The sequence below is a fragment of the Ornithorhynchus anatinus genome, chromosome X2 (genome assembly GCF_004115215.2).
Source record: "Ornithorhynchus anatinus isolate Pmale09 chromosome X2, mOrnAna1.pri.v4, whole genome shotgun sequence".
NCBI classification, from domain to species: domain Eukaryota; kingdom Metazoa; phylum Chordata; class Mammalia; order Monotremata; family Ornithorhynchidae; genus Ornithorhynchus; species Ornithorhynchus anatinus.
The window spans coordinates 356,293-379,560 of NC_041750.1; the positions used below are offsets into that span (position 1 = coordinate 356,293).

At 57.9% G+C, this 23,268-nt stretch overlaps 1 protein-coding gene across 1 annotated transcript in view; it reads left to right on the forward strand.

The window, feature by feature from the left end:
- The first annotated feature begins 2,204 nt into the window (after positions 1 to 2,204).
- FZD3 (frizzled class receptor 3) overlaps positions 2,205 to 23,268 on the forward strand; it is a 35,876-nt gene continuing 14,812 nt past the window's right edge. Inside the window, exons 1-2 of the mRNA XM_029053108.2 lie at positions 2,205 to 2,247; positions 13,527 to 14,097. Of these exons, the coding sequence (XP_028908941.1) occupies positions 13,690 to 14,097 (408 nt within the window). The 5' untranslated portion in view covers positions 2,205 to 2,247; positions 13,527 to 13,689. The remainder of the gene's footprint in view (positions 2,248 to 13,526; positions 14,098 to 23,268) is intronic.

The following is a 23,268-nucleotide window of genomic DNA, read 5'->3' on the forward strand; positions in this document are numbered from 1 at the left end:
ACCAGAGCTTGACACAGAGTAAGCGCTTAACAAATACCATCATTATTGTCAGTATTATCACCCCAGCGCTTAGACTAGTCCTTGACACAGAGTAAGCGCTTAACAGATACCATCATTATTGTCAGTATTATCACCCCAGCGATGAGTTCGAATCCCAGCTCTGCCACTTGTCGGCTGTGTGACTGTGGGCAAGTCACTTAACTTCTCTGGGCCTCAGTTCCCTCATCTGTAAAATGGGGATTAAGACTGTGAGCCCCACGTGGGACAACCTGATTCCCCTATGTCTACCCCAGCGCTTACAGCAGTGCTCAGCACATAGTAAGCACTTAACAAATACCAACATTATTATTATTAGACCAGTGCTTGGCGCATAGTAAGCGCTTATTGTCAGTATTTTTACCCCATCGCTTAGACCAGTGCTTGGCACATAGTAAGCGTTTAACAAATACCATCATTACTGTGAGTATTCTTACCCCAGCGCTTGGAACAGTGCTTGGTACATAGTAAGCGCTTATTGTCAGTATTTTTACCCCATCGCTTAGACCAGTGCTTGGCACATAGTAAGCGTTTAACAAATACCATCATTACTGTGAGTATTCTTACCCCAGCGCTTGGAACAGTGCTTGGTACATAGTAAGCGCTTATTGTCAGTATTTTTACCCCATCGCTTAGACCAGTGCTTGGCACATAGTAAGCGTTTAACAAATACCATCATTATTGTGAGGATTTTTACCCCAGCGCTTAGACCAGTGCTCGGCGCATAGTAAGGCCTTAACAAATACCATCATCATCATTACTATTATTATTATTGTCGTTGATTTCCCCATCCCCATCGACGCCCTCGCAGACGTGGATGCCGGGAGAAAAGCCTCTCGGCCCGGGGCCCTTCATAATGTTGGTATTTGTTAAGCGCTCACTATGTGCCGAGCACTGGTCTAAGCGCTGGGGGAGATACAGGGTCATCAGGTTGTCCCACGTGAGGGTCCCGGTCTTCATCCCCGTTTTCCAGATGAGGGAACTGAGGCCTAGAGAAGTGAAGTAATAATGTTGGTATTTGTTAAGCGCTAACTATGTGCAGAGCGCCGTTCTAAGCCTTGGGGTAGATAGAGGGTCATCAGGTTGTCCCACGGGAGGCTCACATTTAATCCCCATTTTACAGATGAGGTAACTGAGGCACCGAGAAGCCCACAGTCACCCAGCTGACAAGTGGCAGAGCTGGGATTCGAACCCATGACCTCTGACTCCCAAGCCCGGGCTCTTGCCACGGAGCCACGCTGCTTCTCATCGTAATAATGTTGGTATTTGTTAAGCGCTTACTATGTGCAGTGCACTGTTCTGACAATAATAATAATGTTGGTATTTATTAAGCGCTCACTATGTGCAGAGCACTAACAATAATAATGTTGGTATTTATTAAGCGCTCACTATGTGCGGAGCACTGTTCTAACAATAATAATAATAAGGTTGGCATTTGTTAAGCGCTTACTATGTGCAGAGCACTGTTCTAAGCGCTGGGGGAGATACAGGGTCATCAGGTTGTCCCACATGAGGCTCCCAGTTAATCCCCATTTTCCAGACGAGGTCACTGAGGCCCAGAGAAGTGACTTGCCCCCAGTCACCCAGCTGACAAGTGGCAGAGTGGGGATTCGAACCCACGACCTCGGGCTCCCCAGCCCGGGCTCTACCCGCTGAGCCACCCCCTTGTGTGTGTGTGTGTGTGTGTGTGTGGAGGGGAGTTGGGGAGGCGGCGTGCGCGCGCAGGCTTTGGGGGGGGGCGCACGTCGGGGCTGGCGGGCGGGGGGGGGGGGCGCGTGCGCGGGGCGCGCGACGGGGAGCGGGACATCGGGGCTGGCGCGCGCCAGGGGGCGCGAGGGGGGTCGGGGCGGTCGCGCGCGCAGGAGGGAGTGCGCGTGCGCGGGGCGCGCCAAGCCCGGGAAGGGGGGGGGGGGGGGGGAGAGGGGCGTCGGGGTGGTCGCGCGCGCAGGAGGGAGTGCGCGTGCGCGGGGCGCGCGAGGCCCGGGGGGGGGCGGTCGCGCGCGCGGGGAGGGGGAGGGAGAGCGCGCGGGGAGGGAGCGCGCGCGCGCGGGCGGGCGGGGCGCGCGAGGGGGGCTCGGCCGGAGGCGGCGCCAGGCCCACCCGTTTACCTCAGGGAGGAGGCGGAGCCGCCGCCGCCTTCGCCGCCCCGGGACCACGACGACGACGACGACGACGAGGAGGAGGAAGGAAGGGAAGAGTCGGGCGGTTGAGGTGAGTGTCGGGGCGAGCGGGGTGCGGGGGGACCCCGCCTTTTGCCCCCCGCCCGCCCCTCCATCGTCCCCATCGCCTTCGCCTTCTTTTCCCTCCCTCTCCGTGTCCCATTGCCGCGGCTGCTCCCGATGCCCGTTTGTCGGTGCCCCGAAGCCCCGGACGCCCGGGATCCTCCCTCCTGACGGTTCACTTCTACTTTCCAAGCGCTGAGGACACAGCGCTCTGCGCCACGAAGGGGCTGGAATGGATGAAAGACCCCCCACCCTCCCATCCTTTGTTGGGGGAGGATGCAGAGGAGCTGGGGGAGGCCAGTCCTTGGTGGACAGGGATCGCCCCTCTCGAGGGCTCAGTTCTACTTTCCAAGCGCTTAGTGCAGTGCTCTGCACACCGTAAGCGCTCAGTAAATATGATTGAATGAATGACTGAAGCTCCTGGGCGGGGGAAGACCCCCCCCCCCCATCCTTTTGGGGGGAGGATGCAAAGGAGCTGGAGGAGGCCAGTCCTTGGTGGGCAGGGATCGCCCCTCTCTGTGGCTCAGTTCTACTTTCCAAGCGCTTAGTGCAGTGCTCTGCACACCGTAAGCACTCAATAAATATGATTGAATGAATGACTGAAGCTCCTGGGCGGGGGAAAGCCCCCCTCCCCCATCCCCAAGGATGGGGGAACCCCAGAGAAAGACCCCCTCATCCTTTGGGGAATGCAAAGGAGCTGGGGTGGGGTGGGGGGCTAGCCCTTGGTGGGCAGGGATGGTCCCTCTTCGTTGCACTTTCCAAGCGCTTAGTACAGCACCCAATAAATAAAATGGAATGAAGGAATTCCCTGGATAGGAGTGGGAGACCGGGAGATTTCGCCTTTCCCCGGGCAGGGGGAGGCCCCCGTTCCTGAGGAGGGAGGGACCTCGGGGGAACATCCCATCCCTTTGGATGCGGAAGTGGGGCCGAGGGAGACCCCCCACCAAATCCATCCTCGGACGGGTAAAGGAGCCTGGGGGAGACCGGAGACATCCTGTACAGATGTCTGTCCCCCCCTCCAACCAGGCTGTGAGCTCGTCGTGGGCGGGGATTGTCACGCTTTATTGCTGTACTGTACTTTCCCAAGCGCTTAGGACAGTGCTGTGCACACCGTGAGCGCTCAGTAAATACGATTGAATGAATGACTCTCCATCTCTTGGGTGGGGGAGCCTGGGGGAAGCGCCATTATCCGGGTGGGAGGGGAAGCTGGGAGTGACTCTTTTATCCTTTGGGTGGGGAAGCTTGGGGGAAACCGCATCCTCCAGGCAGGATGGCGGGGAGCCTGACTGACTCTCCCATCCCTTGGGGTGTTGGTTGAGCTGGGTTCGGCTGGTCTGGAGAGAGGCGGTTGGGGATCAGCCTAGGTCTCGCTCTGGGGGGAGGGGAGACCCCAGTGGTCGGCAGTTTTACAGGCGAATGTACCTTCACGGGCCAACCGATCCCGCGTGCTGGGCGTGCGGCACGTCCGGTGGCCACAAAGGCCCCGACCGGCGAGGGTTTGGGAGGGGTTAACATTTTAAGTCATCGGTTCAAGGTGTTTCTGATTTTCAGGGTGCTCGAACTTGCTTAGCGGGTCTTCTTTGTTCCCTTAGAGGAACAGCTCTCCGTTAATGGGGTGCTCTGGGTGAACACCGAATCCCCAAATTGGGATTCCCCCCGTCAGGAGGAGGAGGAGCCACCCACTGCATGGTGGGTCCGAAACGAACAAAAGGAAACAGTTCTTTACCCAGGGCATAGTAAAGGTGTGGATTTCATCCCCGCAGAGAGTGGTTTAAGATATCAACAAGTTCATGAAGGCTTGAGATGAATTCATAGATGATGGGTCTATGCTGAGTTACTAGAGGAGAGAATTAGGTGGGGTCTGTGCAGGTCCCTGGAGCTGGGGAGAGCCAGGAGTTTTAGCTGGTCCGTGCTGGGGCACGGAGGGAGACCAGGGATGGAGAGGGGAGAGTCAGGAGTGAGGGACAGTCTGCCTCGACCATGAGGGTGGGAATTCCAGAAGGTTCCTCCGAGCGCCCCGATATCCCAATTAGAGAAAATCCGGGGCCTGGTGGATCATTCATTATTGATGTTTGTCCGTACGCCTGCTTCCAGTCTAGGATTTTTTTTTCCTTGGTGGGAAACTTTAGAGAGAGGGCAACCCGATGGGGCGGAGTAGAGGGCCCACACAGATGTGACTGGGCAATCCGAGTGGCTGGGAAACTCCCCGGCTCTTCTCGGAGCAGCAGAGACGCTTCCCCAGCCCCACTGAGAGGGCTCCTGCTTCACCGAGTGCATCCCAGATGGGCTTCTGAAAAATCGGAGGTTCCCCCGTCAGGGCCGTCCATTGGGTCCCTGACGGCTTCTTTGTCCCATCTGCCCGGCCTCTGCCGTTGACCCCTCCTCCTGTTCGTCTTCTAACCGTCCAGCCGCCCCTCAAGTCGATCTTTGTCTTAGGCGAGTGAATGCTCTTCCAACCCTTTGTATTCCCTGCAGCTCCTCTTGCTTTTGAATCTTCCTTTTTTTTTGGAAATGGTATTTGTTAAGCGCTTACTACGTGCCAGGCCCTGTACTAAGTACTTGGGTAGATGCAAGCTCTTCAGGTTGGGCACAGTCCCTGCCCTGCATAGGGCTCACAGTCTCAATCCCCATTTCACAGATGAGACACGGAGAAGTGAAGCGACTTGCCCAAAGTCACACAGCGGACGAGTGACGGAGGCGGGATTAGAACCCGGGTCCTCCTGGCTCCCAGGCCCTTGTTCTGTCTAACCCTTTTAGTCTTCAGTTAAAGGTTTTTCTGACTTTCAGGATGCTCGAACTGGCTCACTGAGTGTTTTTTTTGTTCTCTCAGAGATGCATCTCTCCTTTAAGGGGGGGCACTCTGGGTGAACAGAGAATCCCCAGATGGGGATCTCCCAAATACCCCAAAAAGGAGGAAGAGGCACGCCCCCGAATAGTCGGTCTGAACAAACAAAAGGAAGCACTTCTTCACTCAGTGTGCACAGCAAAGGCGCGGAATTCATCCCCACAGGAAATTGTTGAAAATATGAACAAGTTCAAGAGGGCTTGAGATTAATTCACGGGCAGTAGCTCAATCCCGGGTTACTAGGGGAAAGAATTAGGTGTGATGGCTAGGTGCGATCCCCTGGGCTACGCTACGTCTCTGCAGGTCGTCTTTCCGACTTTCCCTCCGGACTGAGACAGCAGCCTCGCTTTTCCTACGGGCCCTGTTTCCATCCCAGGCCTGCCTCTTCTTCCAGGGAGCCTCTCCGGGTTGAGAGCTCAGAAGGGAACGCCCTTCACCCCAGGCTTTTCTGACGGGTCGCCCTTTCCCCGACATCCCAAGCAGGGGAAGAAAAGTGCGCTGGCTTGTGCCGTCTCCTTAGCACAGACCCTCCTTTGTCTGTTGGGCTCACCCCTCCCACCGAGGGGGTCGGGCATCGGTTTCCACCCACTGTCGACTGCCCCCAGGGCGGGAGGGCAACTCTTGGGAATCTCTCCTTGTCCCGCTGCCCCGTCCTTCTCCCCTCAGACCCCGGTGAAGCCGAGCCGAGCGTGGGAGCCGCCGCCGCCGGAGAGATCTGGGCGGCCTGGCCGAACCGTCCGCCCCCGAGCCTCCCACGCTGCGGTCGGCGGGCCCAACGTCGGTCCTCCCACGGTGTCCACCGAGCCCCGGCCGAGGATCGAGCGCTGTACCGAACGGAGAGTGACCGCCCAGGGGAAGAGGCAGGCAGACCGGAATCGCGTACAGATAGCGAAAGGTGGAGCCAAAACAAGGAGCGGTGGGAAGCCCAGCAGCCAACCAATAGTGTTGATTATTTTTTGTAATTATTATTATATTGCCTCGTTATTAAATCAAGTGGATTTGCTAAGCATTTAGTTGTGTGCAGAGTACTGTGCTGCTCTAGGGAAGCAGCGTGGTCTAATGAAAGGAAAAAAGGCCACAAGGTCAGTCGGTCCGTCGCATTTATTGAGCACTTAATGTGTGCAGAGCACTGTAATAAGCTCTGGGGAGAAGACAGTGTAATGATATAACAGACACATGCGTCCTAATCCCGGCCCTGCCACTTGTCTGCTGCGTGACCTTGGGTGAGTGACTTCACTTCTCTGTGCCTCAGTTTCCCTCATCTGTAAAATGGGGACTCAATGCCTGCTCTTGCTCCCATTTAGAATATAAGCCCCATGGGAGATGGGGACTGTGTCCAACCTGATGATCTTGTATCAACTGTAGCGCCTAGTTCAATGTTTGGCCCATAGTAAGCACTTCACAAATACCATCACTGTTTGGGAGAGTAGAGTCCACCAGAGTTGGTAGATAGGTTCCCTTCCCACAGAGAGCTTACACTTTAGAGCGTAACTATATGTATTAATAATAATAATGGTATTTGTTAAGCACTTAGTACGTGCCAAGCACTGTTCTAAGCACTAAGGTAGATACAGGGTAATCAGGTTGTCCCACTTAGGGCTCACAGTCTTAATCCCTATTTGACAGATGAGGTAACTGAGGCACAGAGAAGTTAAGTGACTTTCCCCAAATCACACAGCTGATAAGGGGCGGGGACCGGATTAGAAGCCACAACCTCTGACTCCCAAGCCCGGGCTCTTTCCACTAAGCCCCGGTGCTTCTCTTTGTGCCAATCAGTCCATCAATATTATTAATAATTATGTGCGTATAATGGTATTAAGCACTTACTGGGTGCCAATAGCTCACTGGCATTTATGGAACGCTTACTCTGTAGAAAACTGTCCTGAGCACTGGGGAGAGTTCAATAGTTAGTAGACGTGACTCTTGCCGTAAACTAGGGGAGGCAGACATTAAAATAATTTTCAGATAGCAGGACAGAGTGGCCCTAAATGTGAGTTGGTGCTAAATAATAGGGTATGAACGGCAGTATGCACCGACACGTCACGATGAAGTAGCTGGACAAAGAATCGAATATACAGCGAAATCTTGAAGTTAAGTAAATGAAAATATCCATATGTACTCAAAAGTTCTGCCTGGCATTACGTACACGTACTTTTATCACATTCGATGACCTCCCGGAAGTTGGACCGACTGCCGCGTAAGAGATTTCAAGACGGGGAAGACAGGTGCCCCGAAAAAAGTGCCTCCCTCCCTTCTCTTGCCTCTTTTTGAACCGGCTTTCAAAATCTGGAAGCACTGGGGACAAGAGAACTGACCCCATTCATGCAGGAGGTGTTTCTTCCCCTCTCAGGATTTTTCTCCACTGGAGGCGACAAGAGGGCTCAGGGTCAGATTGATTTGACACGTCTGAGCTCCTCTGGGATTGTTTGGGGATCCAGTTTGGGCCAGTCAATCGCGAGCACAGACTTTAGGAGTGTGTGTTGGGGGCGGTGCCTGCGTACGTGCCCTGGAGAGGGTGGTCTGTCCCTGGCATTGCCTCGTCCATTCCCACACTTCAGTCTTCTCATTTTTCCCTTCTCTTTTTCCTCTTGTTCCGCACTTAAAATCAGCCCTGTGCACATTCCACCTAGAACACACACACACAAATACACACACACACAAGCACGGGGCATCCCAGACATTCTCCACCCCACCAGACATCATTTGCCCGCCCCCAGGCATTTTCTGCCTCAAGTCCTGTCTCTCTCAGAGACACACACGATATCTCTGTTGCAAGCACAATTTCCCTTAGACGTGTTTAGCAGTCCCTGCCCAGGCCCATTTGCAGACCCATCTGTGAGCACACTCATCTCTCTCTCTCTCTCTCTCTCACACACGCACATACAGAGTTTCCACGAAGCGCCGAGGACGGCAGCCAGTGTGATTGGGGTAGAGGAGAGCGTGGGCGAAGAGAGAGCGAGCAGAAGCGCCCACGAGCAGAGAGTCCATTCCCGGAGTCTGGCTGAGGAGGTGGGCCGGGATGGGCATCAGTCAGGCTCTAGGGAAATCCAGCTGGGAAGCAGCATTCGTTCATTCAGTAGTATTTATTGAGCGCTCATTATGTGCAGAGCACTGGACTAAGCGCTTGGAATGTCCAAATCGGTAACAGATAGAGACGGTCCCTGCCCCCTGACGGGCTCGCGGTCTAATCGGGGGAGACGGACAGACGAAAACAAGAGCAATAAAACAAAAACAAAGCAACCTCGGACCCGGGAGTCGGAAGGTCAGGCTGCGTGACCTTGGGCAAGTCCCTTCACTTCTCCGGGTCTCAGTTACCTCATCTGGGAAATGGGGATCGACACCGTGAGCCCCGCGGGGGACAGGGACTGTGTCCAAACCGATTTGCTTGTGTCCATCCCAGCGCTTAGGACGGTGCCTGGCACCGCGTAAGCACTTAACAGATACCATCATTATTGTTATTATTAGTGCCTGGCAGACCCGGCAAAGGGGAACGTGCTGCCAGCTTGAGGGAAGAGGGCGATTCCGCCTGCCGGCCGGCCTCCGACAGACCTCGAGCCGAGTCAGGGCCGATCGACAGCAGCTGGCTGGCTTCTGGGCTTCCCGGAATGTGATTCAGGGCTGGCATTTAGTTTCCTGGCAGTGACCCTAAATCGAATAGATTTCCCAAGAGATGCAGAGGGTGCGGATGATGGAATCACCAGAGGAGACGGGGATGCATCGGGAACTTCTGGAGGGAGATGGAGGAAGAGTTAATAAAAATAGTAACGATGAGGAGGATGTCGGGGTCAAGCCCCGGCCGCGTGCCAAGCACCGAGTGAAGCGCTGGGCAGAGAAGCCGATCGGACACAGTTCTCGCCCCACACGGTCCGAGGTGGGCAGAACCAGGCATCCTATCCCTATTTGACAGTTGAGGAAATCGAGGCCCAGAGAGGTTAAGTGACCCAGCAGGCCCGCGGAGAAGATAGGATTAGAACCTGAGTCTTCCGACTTGCCGCCCCGTCCGCTAAGCCACGCTGGAGAGAACAAAAAATTGGAGACTGGGTTTCGCCCCGTCAGCGGCAGTTCCAGTTAAAACTTGAACGTGAAGACCCAGTATTGATTTGTAAAGGTGCTCTCCTCGCCTCTCTGGACAGGTGCGAGTGACTCATGTCTTGGAAGCTGGGAACCTCTTTGGCTGTCCTCTCTGGAAAATGACTGCTTCGTTCACGTGGGCATTCGATGATTTGTTCTGGTCCCTCCGAAAATACCTGTACGGCTACCTCCCCGATCGGAGTGTAAGCGCCTTGTTGGCAGGGAATCGGTCGTTGCTTGTTCTACGCTTCGCAGCCGGCGGGTGCTCGGCCTTACCACTGTGGTCCCAGACCTTTGAGCTCGACTCTCTCGCCTCCGTCCGCTCGCTCAGTCGGTCGTATTTATGGACCGCTTACCGCACTGTACTAGATGCCCGGGAGAGTCCAACAGAAGAGATTTGGCAGACACATTCTCACGCTCTTCTGGCCTGGAACCCCCTCCCTACCCACCCCGGACAGTGAGCCCTGGTTCGCTGGTCTCCTCGATGGGGCCAGCGCAGGGCTGGATGCCCAGTAAGAAAGAATCCGGCAGCTCCCAGAACCTCCAGGAGGGAGAAATTAGGGGTTCAGCCGAGGCGATGGGAGAAGGGAGAAGGCCGCCGTCCTCAGTCCCCACGTTCCCGCCGACGGAAAGGATGTTGGAGACGTTCCTTAGAGCCAGGTGGTGGTCCAGCCCCACGGCTCCGGTAGCCCAAGCGAGAAGGAGAAGGCTTGGGAGTTTTCCCAGGCTCTCTTTCTTTAGCGCACTTCTCTCCTTCGATCTCCTTGGAACAGTCCGGAGTTGGCTCGGTAAGGACCGAGAGCGGAGAAGGAAGCCTCCTGGTTGGCCCAGCCCTCTGAGAATCCCATCTGCCTCTCACCCTCCACACATGCTCGGACACGGGGAAAGGTCATGGGGACTCGGGAAGGGCGGCAGGGAGGCCTTTTGTACTCTGCCACGCGGGCACATTAACCGGGAGAGCGTCCTGTACATCGTAAGCCCCCCCGCTGTAGATCGTAATCCCCTCGTGGGGAGGGATCGTGTCCACCAACTCCGTCGTACTGTGCTTTCCCAAGCACTCAGTTCGCTACTCTGCACGCGATATTCGCTCAATAAAGACCACTGATTATCAGAGGATCCAAGCCAGTGTGCCGTTCTTGCCACTTTAGCCACAGAGCCCTAACGGTAATTGTGACATTTAAGCGCCTACTCTGTGCCAAGCACCGTACTGAGCACTGGGTTAAATACAAGATAATCCGGTCTCTCATGGGGCTCACGGACTGTCGGAGGGAGAACGTGCATCGGAACCCCATTGTACGGGTGAGGTGACTCGCCGGTCACTCGCCAGGTAAATGGCGGAGCTGGGATTAGAACCCAGGTCCTCTGACTCCCAAACCCGTGCGCTATCCACTGGTCCACACTGCTTCTCTGTCTTCCTCTCCTGTGTCTCCTAGGCCAAGCCGCTCCCGTAGTTGTTCTCAGAACCCACAGTGGCGCAGCAAGTGGGGCAGGCAGCCCGAGTGCCGCGTGGGCCCCAAGACCGGGTCATCCATCCTTTCCTCTGTGGGCGCACAGGTAGATCGGAGGGGCAGGTGGGTCACCCAGGTGGCACGTACCAGCAGGTAGGAGGGAGGGGGCGAAGGGGGAGGTTATTGCGCGTTAAGGAGGGTGCGGTGGCGGCACGGGGTCCTTGGCCGATTTTAGCGTATCGAGTTCTGCTCCGAGCGAGATAGGGCCTGGGCTGGCAGGAGTTGCGGGGATGGTGTATTCTGGGTGCCGTGCACTGTTCTGAGCACCGGGATCTGGGGCGGGGCTAGCAGTAGTGGCGATGGTGTGTCCGCTGGGTGCTGCGCACTGTACTGAGCGCCGGGGTCTGGGGTAGGACCAATCTGGGTGCTCTATACACTGTAACCTGTTGCGAGCACCCAGCGCGAGCCGCCGCTCCACAAGGAGCCTGCCCTGTGGGCTTCCCCGATAATAATAATAACGACAGTATTTGTTAGGCCCTTCCTGTGTGTCAAGCACTGATCTAAGCGCTGGGATAGATCCAAGCTAATCAGGTTGGACAGAGTCCCTGTCTCACGTGGGGCTCCCAGTCTTAAATCCCCATTTTACAGATGAGGTGACTGAGTCACAGAGGAGCGAAGCGACTTGCCCAAGGCCGCGAGGGCGGACGGGTCGCAGGGCCAGGATCAAACCCAGGTTCTTCGGACTCCCGGGCCCGCGCTCCACCCTTTAGGCCATGCCGCGTCCCCGCTACCAGTCCGCGTACGTCTGGATCCTTCGAGGCCAAACGTCGCTCCCTCTTCCCCTTGCCGATTCCGGGCACGAGAGATTTGCTGAAATCCCTGGTTGCCCCGGGAAGAGGTGGCCGGGGGGCAGGCTGGCTCCTCCGGGCGCGTTGGGGGGAGACAGAAAGCTCTGTGTGGGCGGGGAGACAAAAGGAACAGTCAGGGAAGAGGCCGGGGCGGAATGAATGGACCAGGCAGGCAGCGGCGGTAAGTGGGCGGCAGTTTTAAAAATTCCCACAGTTGAATCTCGCCTGCCCCGGCGTGTGACGTGGGGCCGCCAGCGTCCGGGTGGTTTCTGAGCGTAGATTAGGGGTGGCCTAGGTCCGTGGGGGGGGGGAGTACATTTCTAAGGTGAATCTGCCCCGCTACCGGTACCAGTTCCCGGGGTTTATCGGGGTGGGGGGAGGGGGTCAGTGGCCAAGCGACCTCCCCACCTGGAGGAGAATCCCTTGCCGCGGAGAGGCTCCAGCTTTCCAAACAGAGGCCATCGTGGTCTAGCCCAGTGGGTGGAAACAAGGCCGGCGGCCCCGTCTCCACGCTCCGTTTCTCTCCGGCTTTCGGAGCGGGACGGTGGAGCCCCCCACCCCAGCCCCAACCTGGCTTTCTTCCTGTCTTCAATTCTGGTGCGGGACTGAACTTTTGGTTTCCTAAGGTCCTCTCCTTGGGCTCTCCCCAGTGCATCATTGGCTTTTGAGAGAGCCACCACAGGGTTTACTGGGCGAGCGAGACGACTCTCCGCCTTGGGACACCTTCGTGGTGACAGGAAACCGGCGGATTTCTTGAGGAATCCTGCCCCCCTCACACTCCCACCGGGGACTCCTGCTGTGGGTCTGTTTTCCCGTCGTGGTCTGGCTGGTTTCGGGCGGGGGAATTTTCTATCCAGGGGCCCCTTGGATGGTTTTCATCCCCAAAGCCTTCCCAACCCCTGGGCATTCCATTCCTATTCTCAGCACTGACGTTTGGCTGTATTCGGTGGCCTCGTCGCCTCTTACGTCGCCTGCCCACGGGGAGCTTACAGTCTAGGGGGGTTGAGAGCAAGGGAAGAGGTGAAAGGAAACGTTTGCGGCGGCAGGCAAGTACCCCGCCTGGCAGTCGTGCCAGCTGAGAGCAAGCGGCCCGTCGTGCTGTCGGCGCCGGCCGCGGGTGGGACGTCGCGCTAAGCGCTTGGAGGTGCCCCGAAATGGGACTTGAACTGGAGTTGTTGTTTGCCGAGGAGGCCCGGGAGGCCAGCCTGGGCCTTCTGTTCCCCAGCGGCACACCCGCCTCTTGGTCTCACCGGGGCCGACGAGTCAGCCGGCAGATTCTCCGGCATCCGCCGCCTGCCAGCGAGCCCTTGTCCTGCCGGTGAGGGCCCCAGGGGAGCGTGGGAGAGGGAAAGGGAAGGGACCGGAGTTGAGATTCGGGCCCGCAGGAGCCGCTCGGGGCAGAGATTTTTTTGGAGAAGGAAGAGATAGGCACATGGTCCCCCCCCCCCCCGCCCTTCACCCCTACGCCTGCCCAGTAACCAGCCTTTTGCCTGCCAGCACGGCCTTGCGGGTTCCAGAGCTCAGATGAGAAATAATAAATATATAATTAAGGCATTCGCTAAGCACTTACTAGGTGCCAGGAACTGTACTAAGCTCTGGGGTGGATACAAGCCAATCGGGTTGGACGCGGGCCCTGCCCCACGTGTGGCTCACAGTCTCGGTCCCCATTTTACAGTTGAGGTAACTGAGGCCCAGAGAAGCGAAGCGACTTTCCCGAGGTCGCGCAGCAGACAAGTAGCGGATCCGGGATTAGAACCCAGGAACTTCGGACTCTCGGGCCCGTGCTCTATCCACTTCGCCACGGTGCTTCTCGGATGGGCCGGCCCCAGGGTCAGCGATCCTCCTCCGACGACTCGTGCATCCAGAGCCTCCCGAACGTCGTGGACGTGACGGTTGGCCAGCGTGACCCCCAGCAGGGTACTGGCCTGCCCGCGGCCCGACTTGCGTCGCCCCACTAAGCGGCGTCTCTGGCCGTGGACTCCCGCGGGGGAGCGCGCGGTGCCCCAAGAGCCCTTGGCTGCATTTTTCTTTTCTTCTTCTCCTTTCTGTTTTTCAGGTTCCTCCATCTGAAGAGGAAATCGCCGTTTCCGCCAAGATGGGGTCCGTCGTCTGGGAGTACGGTTAATCGGGGCGGCGCGGGCGCCAGGCGCAGCCCGGGGAGTGATGTGAGCAGGGAGAGCTGGTGATGTCATCTCCCCGGATTGTGAAAGCCGAAACAAATGCCTTTTGTCAGCCCGGGCCAACGGAGCCCCGTCGGTGCCCGGCGCGCTTCACCCGACGGACGCCCCGGCGGCCCGGAGAGGAGGGGAGGAGGAGGAGGAGGAGGAGCAAGAGGAGGAGGAGGAGGCCAAGCCGGGGACACCGGGTGCCCGAGCGCCCGGCCCAGAGCGGCCGTTGAATCCGGTCGGGTCGAGGGTCGGAGTGCGGACCCCGGAAGGATGGCCGGGAGCTGGCTGCTGTTCTCTCTCTGGCCCTGGGTGCTCCTGGTGGCACAGGCGGGTGGGCACAGCCTGTTTTCCTGCGAGCCCATCACCCTGCGGATGTGCCAGGACCTGCCCTACAATTCGACCTTTATGCCGAACCTCCTGAATCATTACGACCAGCAGACAGCCGCCCTGGCGATGGAGGTGAGTTGGCCCGGGGAGCAGACCCCACGGCCGCCCCGCCGGCCCGTCGTTTGAAATCCAGAGAGGCGTTGGGCTGGGCACCGCGAGAGACAGACGGAACCGGTAGAACGGCCGGGCCAGATAGGGCCTTGCGGGGGCCGAAAGACGGTACAGGATGGTGTCGCCAAACTCAGTCGGGCTTGCGGCGTGAGAGAATCCGAGCGACCCACGCCCGTCTTGTCCGGGAGACGTTTTCCCCGTCCCTCCTTTTGAATGGCCGTATAGGCGGGGGGGGTGGTTCAGGGGAGGAAGACAGAGGGAACCCCTCGGTCACGGTCACCCGAAGCCACTCTTCCTCCCTCTTGGGCGATTTCGGTCGGGTTACTCTCCGTGCCCCGGTCGGCCGCGGGTCGAATATCGGGGGTTAAGAGAGGAGAAAGAGTGGCGTCTGTGTAGGTCATTGCCAGATCAATCACGGAGTGGATTGGAAATGGGTTCACTTGGGAAAAAGAAGGCCCTTCAGGGCCCCTTCCGTGTCGTCAGGACAGCCGGGACGCCTCTCATATACTAACGAGCTGTACCACTGGAGAAGCAGCGTGGCTCAGTGGAAAGAGCTTTGGAGTCAGAGGTCATGGGTTCGAATCCCGGCTCTGCCACTTGTCAGCTGTGTGACTCTGGGCGAGTCACTTCACTTCTCTGTGCCTCCGTTACCTCATCTGTAAAACGGGGATGAAGACCGTGAGCCCCACGTGGGACAACCTGATTCCCCTGTGTCCGCCCCAGCGCTTAGAACAGTGCTCTGCACACAGGGAGCGCTTAACAGATAGCAACATTATTATTGTTATCATTCTCACAATCAGCCGAAAGATGAGAATGACTGTGGTACTTATTAAACGCATACTACGTGCCGTGTGCTGTCCTCAGCTCCGGGGCGGATATGAGATAATCGGGTTGGACCCGATCCCCGGCCCACACGGGACTCACGGTCTAAGTAGGAGGGAGTCGGCCTTAATGCCCGTTTTACAGAGGAGCAAACTGAGGGCCAGAGAGGTTAAGCGACCGGCCCAAGGTCGCACAGCAGATGAGGAGTGGAATCAGAAGCCAGGCCCGGACACTTTCCCCTAGGCCGCACTGCCTCCTAACTTAAAGTCGAGTCTCAGCCGCCAGGACCGGAAAGCGCCTACCCTTTCTGTGTTGGTCTGGTAGAAGAGTTGCCGAATTCTTTCTTTCTTTCGATAACTTTATCTAAACTCCTCCGAGGAGTTATCGAAAGACTCTCCTTGGGCGTTGATGTTCCTCCTGTTTTTTCTTTCCCACGCCTCGGAAACAGGGGGACCCGAAGCGAGTTGGTCCCAAATCAGATTTTTTTTTTTTTCCCTCCTTCCCACCCCGGACCACCTGGAGCGGGGCATTTTCAGGTCTCCCTTGTACGTACGTCGGTGTGCCCCAAGTTAGAAGACGAGGCCCCGGGGCACCGTCGGGTCCGTACCGATGACGGAAGGTAGGACGAGGGTGTGCGAAGGGAGGTGGGCTCCTCATTTTAGGGAGGGAAAGCCCAGGTGGCCCCGGAGGAGCGACGCCAGGTGGCTTTTCTGTCCGAGTCCCGTCGTTCCGGCGTCCACAATTACGCCCCCGCGGCCACCCGAGCGCGCTTGAATTGACCTGTTCATTTATTGGTTCCCGATGACTCATCTGGGTTTATGCGCTTTTGAGTCCTCTAGAAACAGTGGTGTGCCTGCCCATTTTCCCGATTCGATCGTAAGCTCCCCGAGCACGGAGCGGGCACCCGCTGCTGCTTCTGCGCGCTCTCCAAGGACCTCGTACGGGGCTCCGTGCACAGCTAGGAAGGAGCTCGGCCCATCCCGGCGCCGAAGATCCTCGTGAGCGTCCCGGGGGTAACGGTCGGCTTCCTTCCGGCTCAAGTGGGGCAGCGAGAAGAAGGAGGGGAGAGAGGTGGTGATGTTCCAAAGCGAGGGGCTTTCGCTCCAGATTTAACAACGGTAATACTAATAATAAATAATGATGGCACTTAAGTGCTTACTGGGTACCAAGCACTGATTTAACTCCTGGGATAGATACAAGTTAATCAGGTTGGACTCGGTCCCCGGCACATTTGAGGCTCACGCTCTTATCCCCATTTTTTACAGGCGAGGTAACTGAGGCTCAGAAAAGTGAAGCGACTCGCCCAGGGTCACGCAGCAGACAGGCGGTGGAGACAAGAGAAGCGGCGTGGCTCAGTGGAAAGAGCCTGGGCTTCGGAGTCAGAGGTCATGGGTTGGACTCCCGGCTCTGCCGCTTGTCGGCTGGGTGACCGTGGGCGAGTCACTTCACTTCTCTGTGCCTCAGTTCCCTCATCTGTAAAATGGGGATGCAGACCGTGAGCCCCGCGTGGGACAACCTGATTCCCCTGTGTCTACCCCAGCGCTTAGAACGGTGCTCTGCGCATAGTAAGCGCTTAACGAATACCAACATTATTAACCCAGGTGCTTTGCTCTATCCACTAAGCCACACCGCTCCTCCGCAAGTTTAAGGTCCCACCGGGACTTGAGCTGGGGTCGCCGGATTCGGAGTCCGGAGCGCTCAGCGGTACCCGGTTTGAGCAGCGTTGAGTGCCGGGGGCGGGGGGCGGCTTGGAGGCCTCGGGGCTTTGGGAGGCGCCCTCCGGGCCAAGCGAGACAACTCGGACGAGCGTATTCCTCCGGGAGCAGTGCCGGCTGCCGCTTCCTTCCGCAGCTGGGCCCTGGGGATTCCGGGGCCGGGGGGGGGGGACGGCCGGGGACTGGGAGCGGGGGGCCGGGGGCTGCTCCTTTGACTTTTTCGGGCCTCACTGAGCTGTCCAAATCGCCGAGGTGAACAGCTAGGAGCTGTCCAGCCTAAGGCTCCGGCCCCGGTTCAGCCGCCGTCTCCCTCCCCGAGCTTTCTGGTCTTGGGCGGTTTTCCCGGTAAATCCGACGTTCCTCCGTCATCCCAAGCCCACGTGCCCAGTGGTGTGGGTGGGCAGCAGTTCCGCCGCTTGCTTACGGGGCGCTGGGGTCGGACTGAAGTGGGAAGGGGACAGCAGAACAGTCATAATAGTAACTGCGGGATCTGTTCGGCGCTTACTGTGTGTCCAGCACTGTGATAACGGCTAGGGTGTCAGATCCTTGCCCCACATAGGGCTCGCAGCCTAAGGGGGAGGGAGAAAGAGGTATCTAATCCTCCTTTTACAGAGGAGGAAACTGAGTTGCTGAAAAAATAAGTGATTTGCCCGGGGTCACCCCGTGGGCAAACGGCAGAATCAGAATCCAGGCCTTTGCTCTTTGCCCAAGACGACACTGCTTCCCTGACACTAAGCCACGATGCCACGTAGGAGGCGGAGGCGAAAACAGCGCCGGGCACGGTGGGCGAGGGAAGAGGGGCAGCACGTCACCCCTCTCCCCCGCCCGCCCTCCCTGGGCCACGGCCTTTGCGAGTGGCAGTGCCTCGGGCGTTTTGCGGCACCACGCTCGGCGCGGCTCCCGGTCGATCACCAATCGGTCGTATCCGTGGAGCACCGCCTGGGTGCCGGGCACCGTCCCAAGCACTCGGGAGAGTACAGTCTAATGGAGGTGGTAGAGACGGTCGCTGCTCACAACGAGCTTCCAGTCTGGAAGCCTCGCAGCCGGCTATGCTCCTCCGTGGGGGCCGGGAGCTTCCGTCGGAGCCAGGAGCTTCCACGCCCTTGGATCTGCCCCCTTTATGTACCCCGCTCTCAGCCCCACAGCACTTATGTCCATATTATTAATAATGATAATAATGATAACGGCATTTGTGAAGCGCTTACTCTGTGCCAGGCACCGTTGGAAGCGCTGGGGGGACTCAAGGTAATCAGATGGTCCCACATGGGGCTCACAGTCTTCATCCCCATTTTACAGATGAGGGAACTGAGGCACAGAGAAGCGAAGTGACTTGCCCAAAGCCACACAGCTGACAGGTGGCGGAGCGGGGATTCGAACCCATGATCTCTGACTCCCCAGCCCGGGCTCTTTCCACTGAGCCACGCTGCTTCTCCGCTGCCGCTGCTCTATTATCATCAAATGCTATCTTCCGGCACGATCCATTACCTTGCTAACGATAACCTCCTGTTACGGTTGTTATGGTTTCTAACCATCTTGCTGCCGGTCTGCCTCTTCCATGTTTCCCCTGGACTTTTCTTGGCACTCGTGTCTTCTCCGGAGAATCAGTCCTCCCGAGGATGTGTCCAAAATGTGCTAGTCAGAGTCATTTATTTATGTCAGTGTCCGTCTCCCCTTCTAGACTGTAAACGTACCGCGGGCAAGGAACGTGTCTTCTAATTCTGTTGTACTCTCCCAAGCGCCTAGGCCCCTGCTCAATAAACACCATCGATCGACTGATGGACGGTGCCAGGGGCCACCGAAGCTCCGGGTCTCGTTTTCCGAGTAGGGGCCTTCGACCGGCAGGACCTCCTTGCCCGTAGACGGAGGCCCTTTGTGCCTGGCCGGGGGGCCGGGCTTGGGACGGCCTGTCGCGCGGGGTCATTTGGGACCGGTCACGTTTCCCGAGAGAGAACCGGTTGGTTCCGAACGAGCCGGGAGCTCCGTCGATCAGTCGGTGGTATCTGTTGAGCGCTTCGCTACGGGCGGAGCTCTGTGCTGAGCGCCTGGGATTGGACGATTCAACAGAGTTGGGAGCGCTAGCTCTCGGGCGCTGCCCCCTCGCCACACCTCAGCCTCCAGCAGCCCGGCCTCTGGCCAGGAGGAAGAATGTGGACCCAAAGACCATTCCGGAAAAGAGTCGGGGAAAAACGGGCTTTCTGGGGTCAGACGTGTTTGCAAGCCAGAATTTGCGGGGGACAAGAGGATCCTTCCGCGCCTGGTCGTTGTCTGACCAAAGAGGCCTCAGGTTTGGGGCTCCTCAGGAATAAAGGAAGACCCCCGGCTCTCGCCGGGGATCCGTCGTTCGATCCAAATGGAGCCCGAAGGAAACGCGGCTGATGTTGCGTGGGCCCAGGGGCCATCGATCCCCTCCGAAGGTCCCCCATCTGGGGCCCCGGGCGGCCAGAGAGGGCCGGTCTCCCCGGTTACCGAGACCCGTGCGGGAGGACAAAGACCGGCGTGCCTGTTCTCACGGGCCCGGGTCTGGCCTTTGACCGGGCCCCGCCGTGGCTCTCGGGGTTGCCAGGGTAACGGGGCCGGGAATCCGCCCGCTGGAGAGCCGATGGCCCCCGAGGCTCCCGTCGTTGGACCGCGAACAAGTCCCGGAGTGTCCCGGCCAGCTGCGGGGGGGCGGGGAGGGTCTCGGGCGACGCGATTGCGGCTCCGGGGGCAAAATTTGCTCTCCGGGGCGTGACCTGGCTCGGCTTCCTGGTGCCTGGATTCGGTGGGACGAAAGTCGTCCCGCCGGCGGGAGGAAGCGGGCCGGCCCGGACCTTAGAACCAGGCCAGGGCTTCCCCCCTAAATACAGTCGATGGATTGATCGACCGACTGGTGGGTTGCGGACCCTACAGGCGCTTCGGTTTGGGTTTTAGCTTTGGATGAAAGGTGTGCATTTCATTATACGGCAGGATTCCCCTCCTCCCCGCCTTCCCTTTCTCCCTCTGGCTTCCCCCTCCACCTCCTCCCCTTAGCTCCCCCGCCCCCCATCCTTGTTCCTCTCCCCATCCCCCCTCCTCTCTCTCTCTCCTCCCCCATCCCTCTCAACTCTCCTCTCTTTATCCCCACGGTTCCCTCCTCCCCGACTCCCGTCGGGCCTTTGTCTTCCTCCCGTCAGGGGGCCGGGCCGGCCGTCGGCGGCGGCCCCGCAGCCACAGGTCTGGTTGGCCCCGGTCCACTCTGCCTCCCGCCTGGGCCCATCTGGGCCAGCGCCCGGGGACCGGAGCTCCTCCTGGAAAGGCACCTCTGGTCCCTGCACCCCCGGGAGGGTGTGTACGTGTTTACGCGGGGGGGTCAGCGGGAGTCAGGTGCCGCGGGGAGCTGGCGGTGGAAGCGTCAGGATTTTTATGCCTTCTCCATCACGTTGCGATAGTATTTATTAAACAGTCACTGTGTAGAGAGCACAGTATTCAGCGCCGGGGTGGAATACACAGAGGGGAATGAGGCATGGTCTCTGTCTCTCCGGGAGCTCTGGCTGCCTCTCGAATATCCAGCTTTCCTCTATCGCAGACTTGTGTCCTCCAAGGATCCAAGACAGTCAGCTCTCCCCTCCTACCATACCTCGTTGGTCTCCTACAACAACCCGGCCCGCCCGCCCGGCTCCTCTAACAACCACCTACTCACTGTACCTCCGTCTCAGCTGTCTCGCCCCGGACCCCTTGCCCGTGTGTCCTCCCTCTGGCCTGGAACTCCCTCTTCTTTCACGTCTGACGGACACCGCTCTTCCCTCCTTCAAAACCATCGTAAGATCGCATCTCCAGGAGGCCTTCCCTGACTAAGTCCTTGTTTCCCTGCCCCGCCCTCCTTTTGCAGGTGGAGCCTGGATCTGTGTCACTGTTATTATTGTCATCTGTGTCCCTAAGGCCCTTGATACCCCACTCTCAGCCTCACAGCAGCCATGTCCGTATCCCAGAGTCTACCGTTTCCTCTCATCGCAGTCTGTTTTAACGTCCTTCTCCCCCTCTGGTCTGTAAGCTCAACGTGTGCCGAGGTCGCGTCTACCGACTCCGTCGTATTACACCCTCCCAAGCGCTTAGCACCGTGCCGGGCTCAAAAAAATGCAATCGATCGGCTGATCTTTTCCCTATTAAAGATCTGCCTTCCGAGGATCTGACGAACCCTTGTTGGGTCCCTTTTTCTGACGCCGCTTGATACCCTCCTGCCTCTTACTGTCCCCTCTCCCTTTGCCTTCCTTTTCTAACCTCCCCATCCTCACATATGTGGCTACACGCTCTGACCCTCTCTGTCTCCCTCACCCGCCCCCCCCCCCCAACACCCCAGCTTTGGCTGAATAAACGGGTCCACTGTCCCAGGGGCCTTCATCCCCTGGCCGTATTCCCGCCCCGGGTTGGTGGTCCGCCCCTCCGGCCCCTGGGGTGTGGCCAGCTGGTCCCGGGCCTCGGCCTGCTCCGTCCCCAGGGGCCCGTGCCGCCCAGAAGCGGCGCAGGCAGGGACAGACCCGGGGAATTAGTAATGGGGGGTGGGGAGGGGTGGGGCGAGACAGGACAGGCCCAAGTATGCGGCCCCACAAATAAGCACACGCTAGAAAACGGTTAAATAAGAACCCCGGGCGGCGTCCCGGCTGGGAGTGGGGTGGGAAGCGAACCCCCCCGGCCGTAACTCCGCTACCTCCGGCGCCCCCCCTCCCTCCCTCCGGAGGCTGGGGGCCCCGGGTGGGACAGGGGCCGCGCGAACTACTCTGCGTCCACCCCGGCGCTCAGCACAGTGCCTGGCCCAGAGAAAGCCCAGAGATATTATGTGAAGTGTTTACTCGGTGCTGAGCACTCCCGCCTTCCTCCCCACTCCCGGCCTGGGATGCCCTTCCCCCTCAGTTTCGCCAGACCACATCTCTCCGCATCAGTCAGTCGATCGTATCTACTGAGCGCTTCCTGTGTCCAGAGCATCGTACACTGCTCGGGACGGAGTACATTATGACAGTAAAAGAGACAGCTTCCCTGCCCACGACGAGCTTACAGCCTAGAGGACTCCAAAGCCTCCCCGAAAGCCCGGGGCCTTCCCCGATGCATCCTGCTCGCCCCCTCCACCCCAGACCTCCTGGTGGGGTCTTCCCAAGAGCCATCTGGACCTGTGATCTTGATCTGAATTAATCAGTGATGTTCATTGCGTGCTTACCGTGTGCACAGCACTGTACTAAGTGCTTGAGAGAGCACAGTCTCACACAGCTGATAGACACGTTCCCTGCCCACAACAGGCTTGCCATCTGTCTCCGAATCGGCTGTCGACAGTTACCCTCTTGTGTCTGCTCGTCGGTTCCAGTCTTTCATTTCCCCTCCCCGCCCCTCCGTGCATTGGTCACTTGGTCTCCTGCTGTCCCCCCCCTAGGCCGTTAGGCGTCAGCTCCTCCAGGGCAAGGACCCCTGTAGGTCCCTTAGCACCCACGGGCCACAGCATTCACAGTGTGAGGCCCCGGGCCACCCGCGGGACGGACGGAAACCCTCACGGCCGCCGCTGTTGGCGTTGCAAACCCGCAGAGAGCAGGGGGTGTCCACGAGGCCCAAAGGTCCGCTCCACTGAGCACCGAAGCTGTGTAAGGCAAAGGATGTAGAAATCCATCAGCCCATCTCCCGGGGCCCGGAAGACACCGGCTCATTTCATAAAATCACCTGGCCGGCACTTAGACAATTACAGGCAAAGGGTAAAAAAAAAAAAAAAAGCCCCAAATCCAACCGAAAACACAGTATCCCTTCCTGGAAAATAAATGTCATTGGACTCCTCGCACAATGGGTTTGAAAGCAGCTGCGTATCGATCCTATTATCGAGCCAGGCTTCACTGGGTTTGGCTTCATTTAGACAGACGTTCTTTCCATCTTTCACTCCTTCGTCTTAGAGTCCTAAATGTCTGGTTCACACACAAAAAAAATCAAATCCTGGATTCCTTTTTATTGCATATTTACTAGCCCGTATAATTTCTTCTCCCACCTCCCCATTTTCAGACACTTTAATTCCAAAACAGGGAAAGGGAAGTGGCAGCTATTTTTTTTTTTTTTTTTAATAGAACTCGTTGCGCGCTTGTTTTTGTCCAACCTGTCCAAGACGGGTTGGATATAGACCCTGTTCCAAATGGGGCTCACGGTCCAAGTAGAAGGGAGTGGGATTTAATACCCATTTTACAGAGGAGGAAACCGAGGCACAGAGAAGTGATTTGCCAAGGTCACACGGCAGAGGGGCGGAGCTGGGATTAGAACACGGGTCCTCTGACTCCCAGGCCCGGGCTCTTGCCACTAGGCCATTTAGCTTGAATGACAATGTGGTGAGTACTAAGGCTAGCCTAGATTTATGAGCAGAAAGAAAAAAAGCTGGTGTACAAGATTTTGATTTCATTTGCGGTTTGGCCGTGACCCGTGATTCAGATGTGCGGCAGAGTACGCGTGAAGAAAACTGCGTGTTTACAGTGTTCTGGGCCCTACCCGATAAGAGTTTAATTCATTGAGATCAGCGGTTCCCCTTTAAAGGATGGGTAGAAGGTGAAAAATGACCACTCTGGTCAAGAAAAAGCTGAAATTGCCCCCCCCGCCAAACCAGGCAGGTAGCCTACAAGAT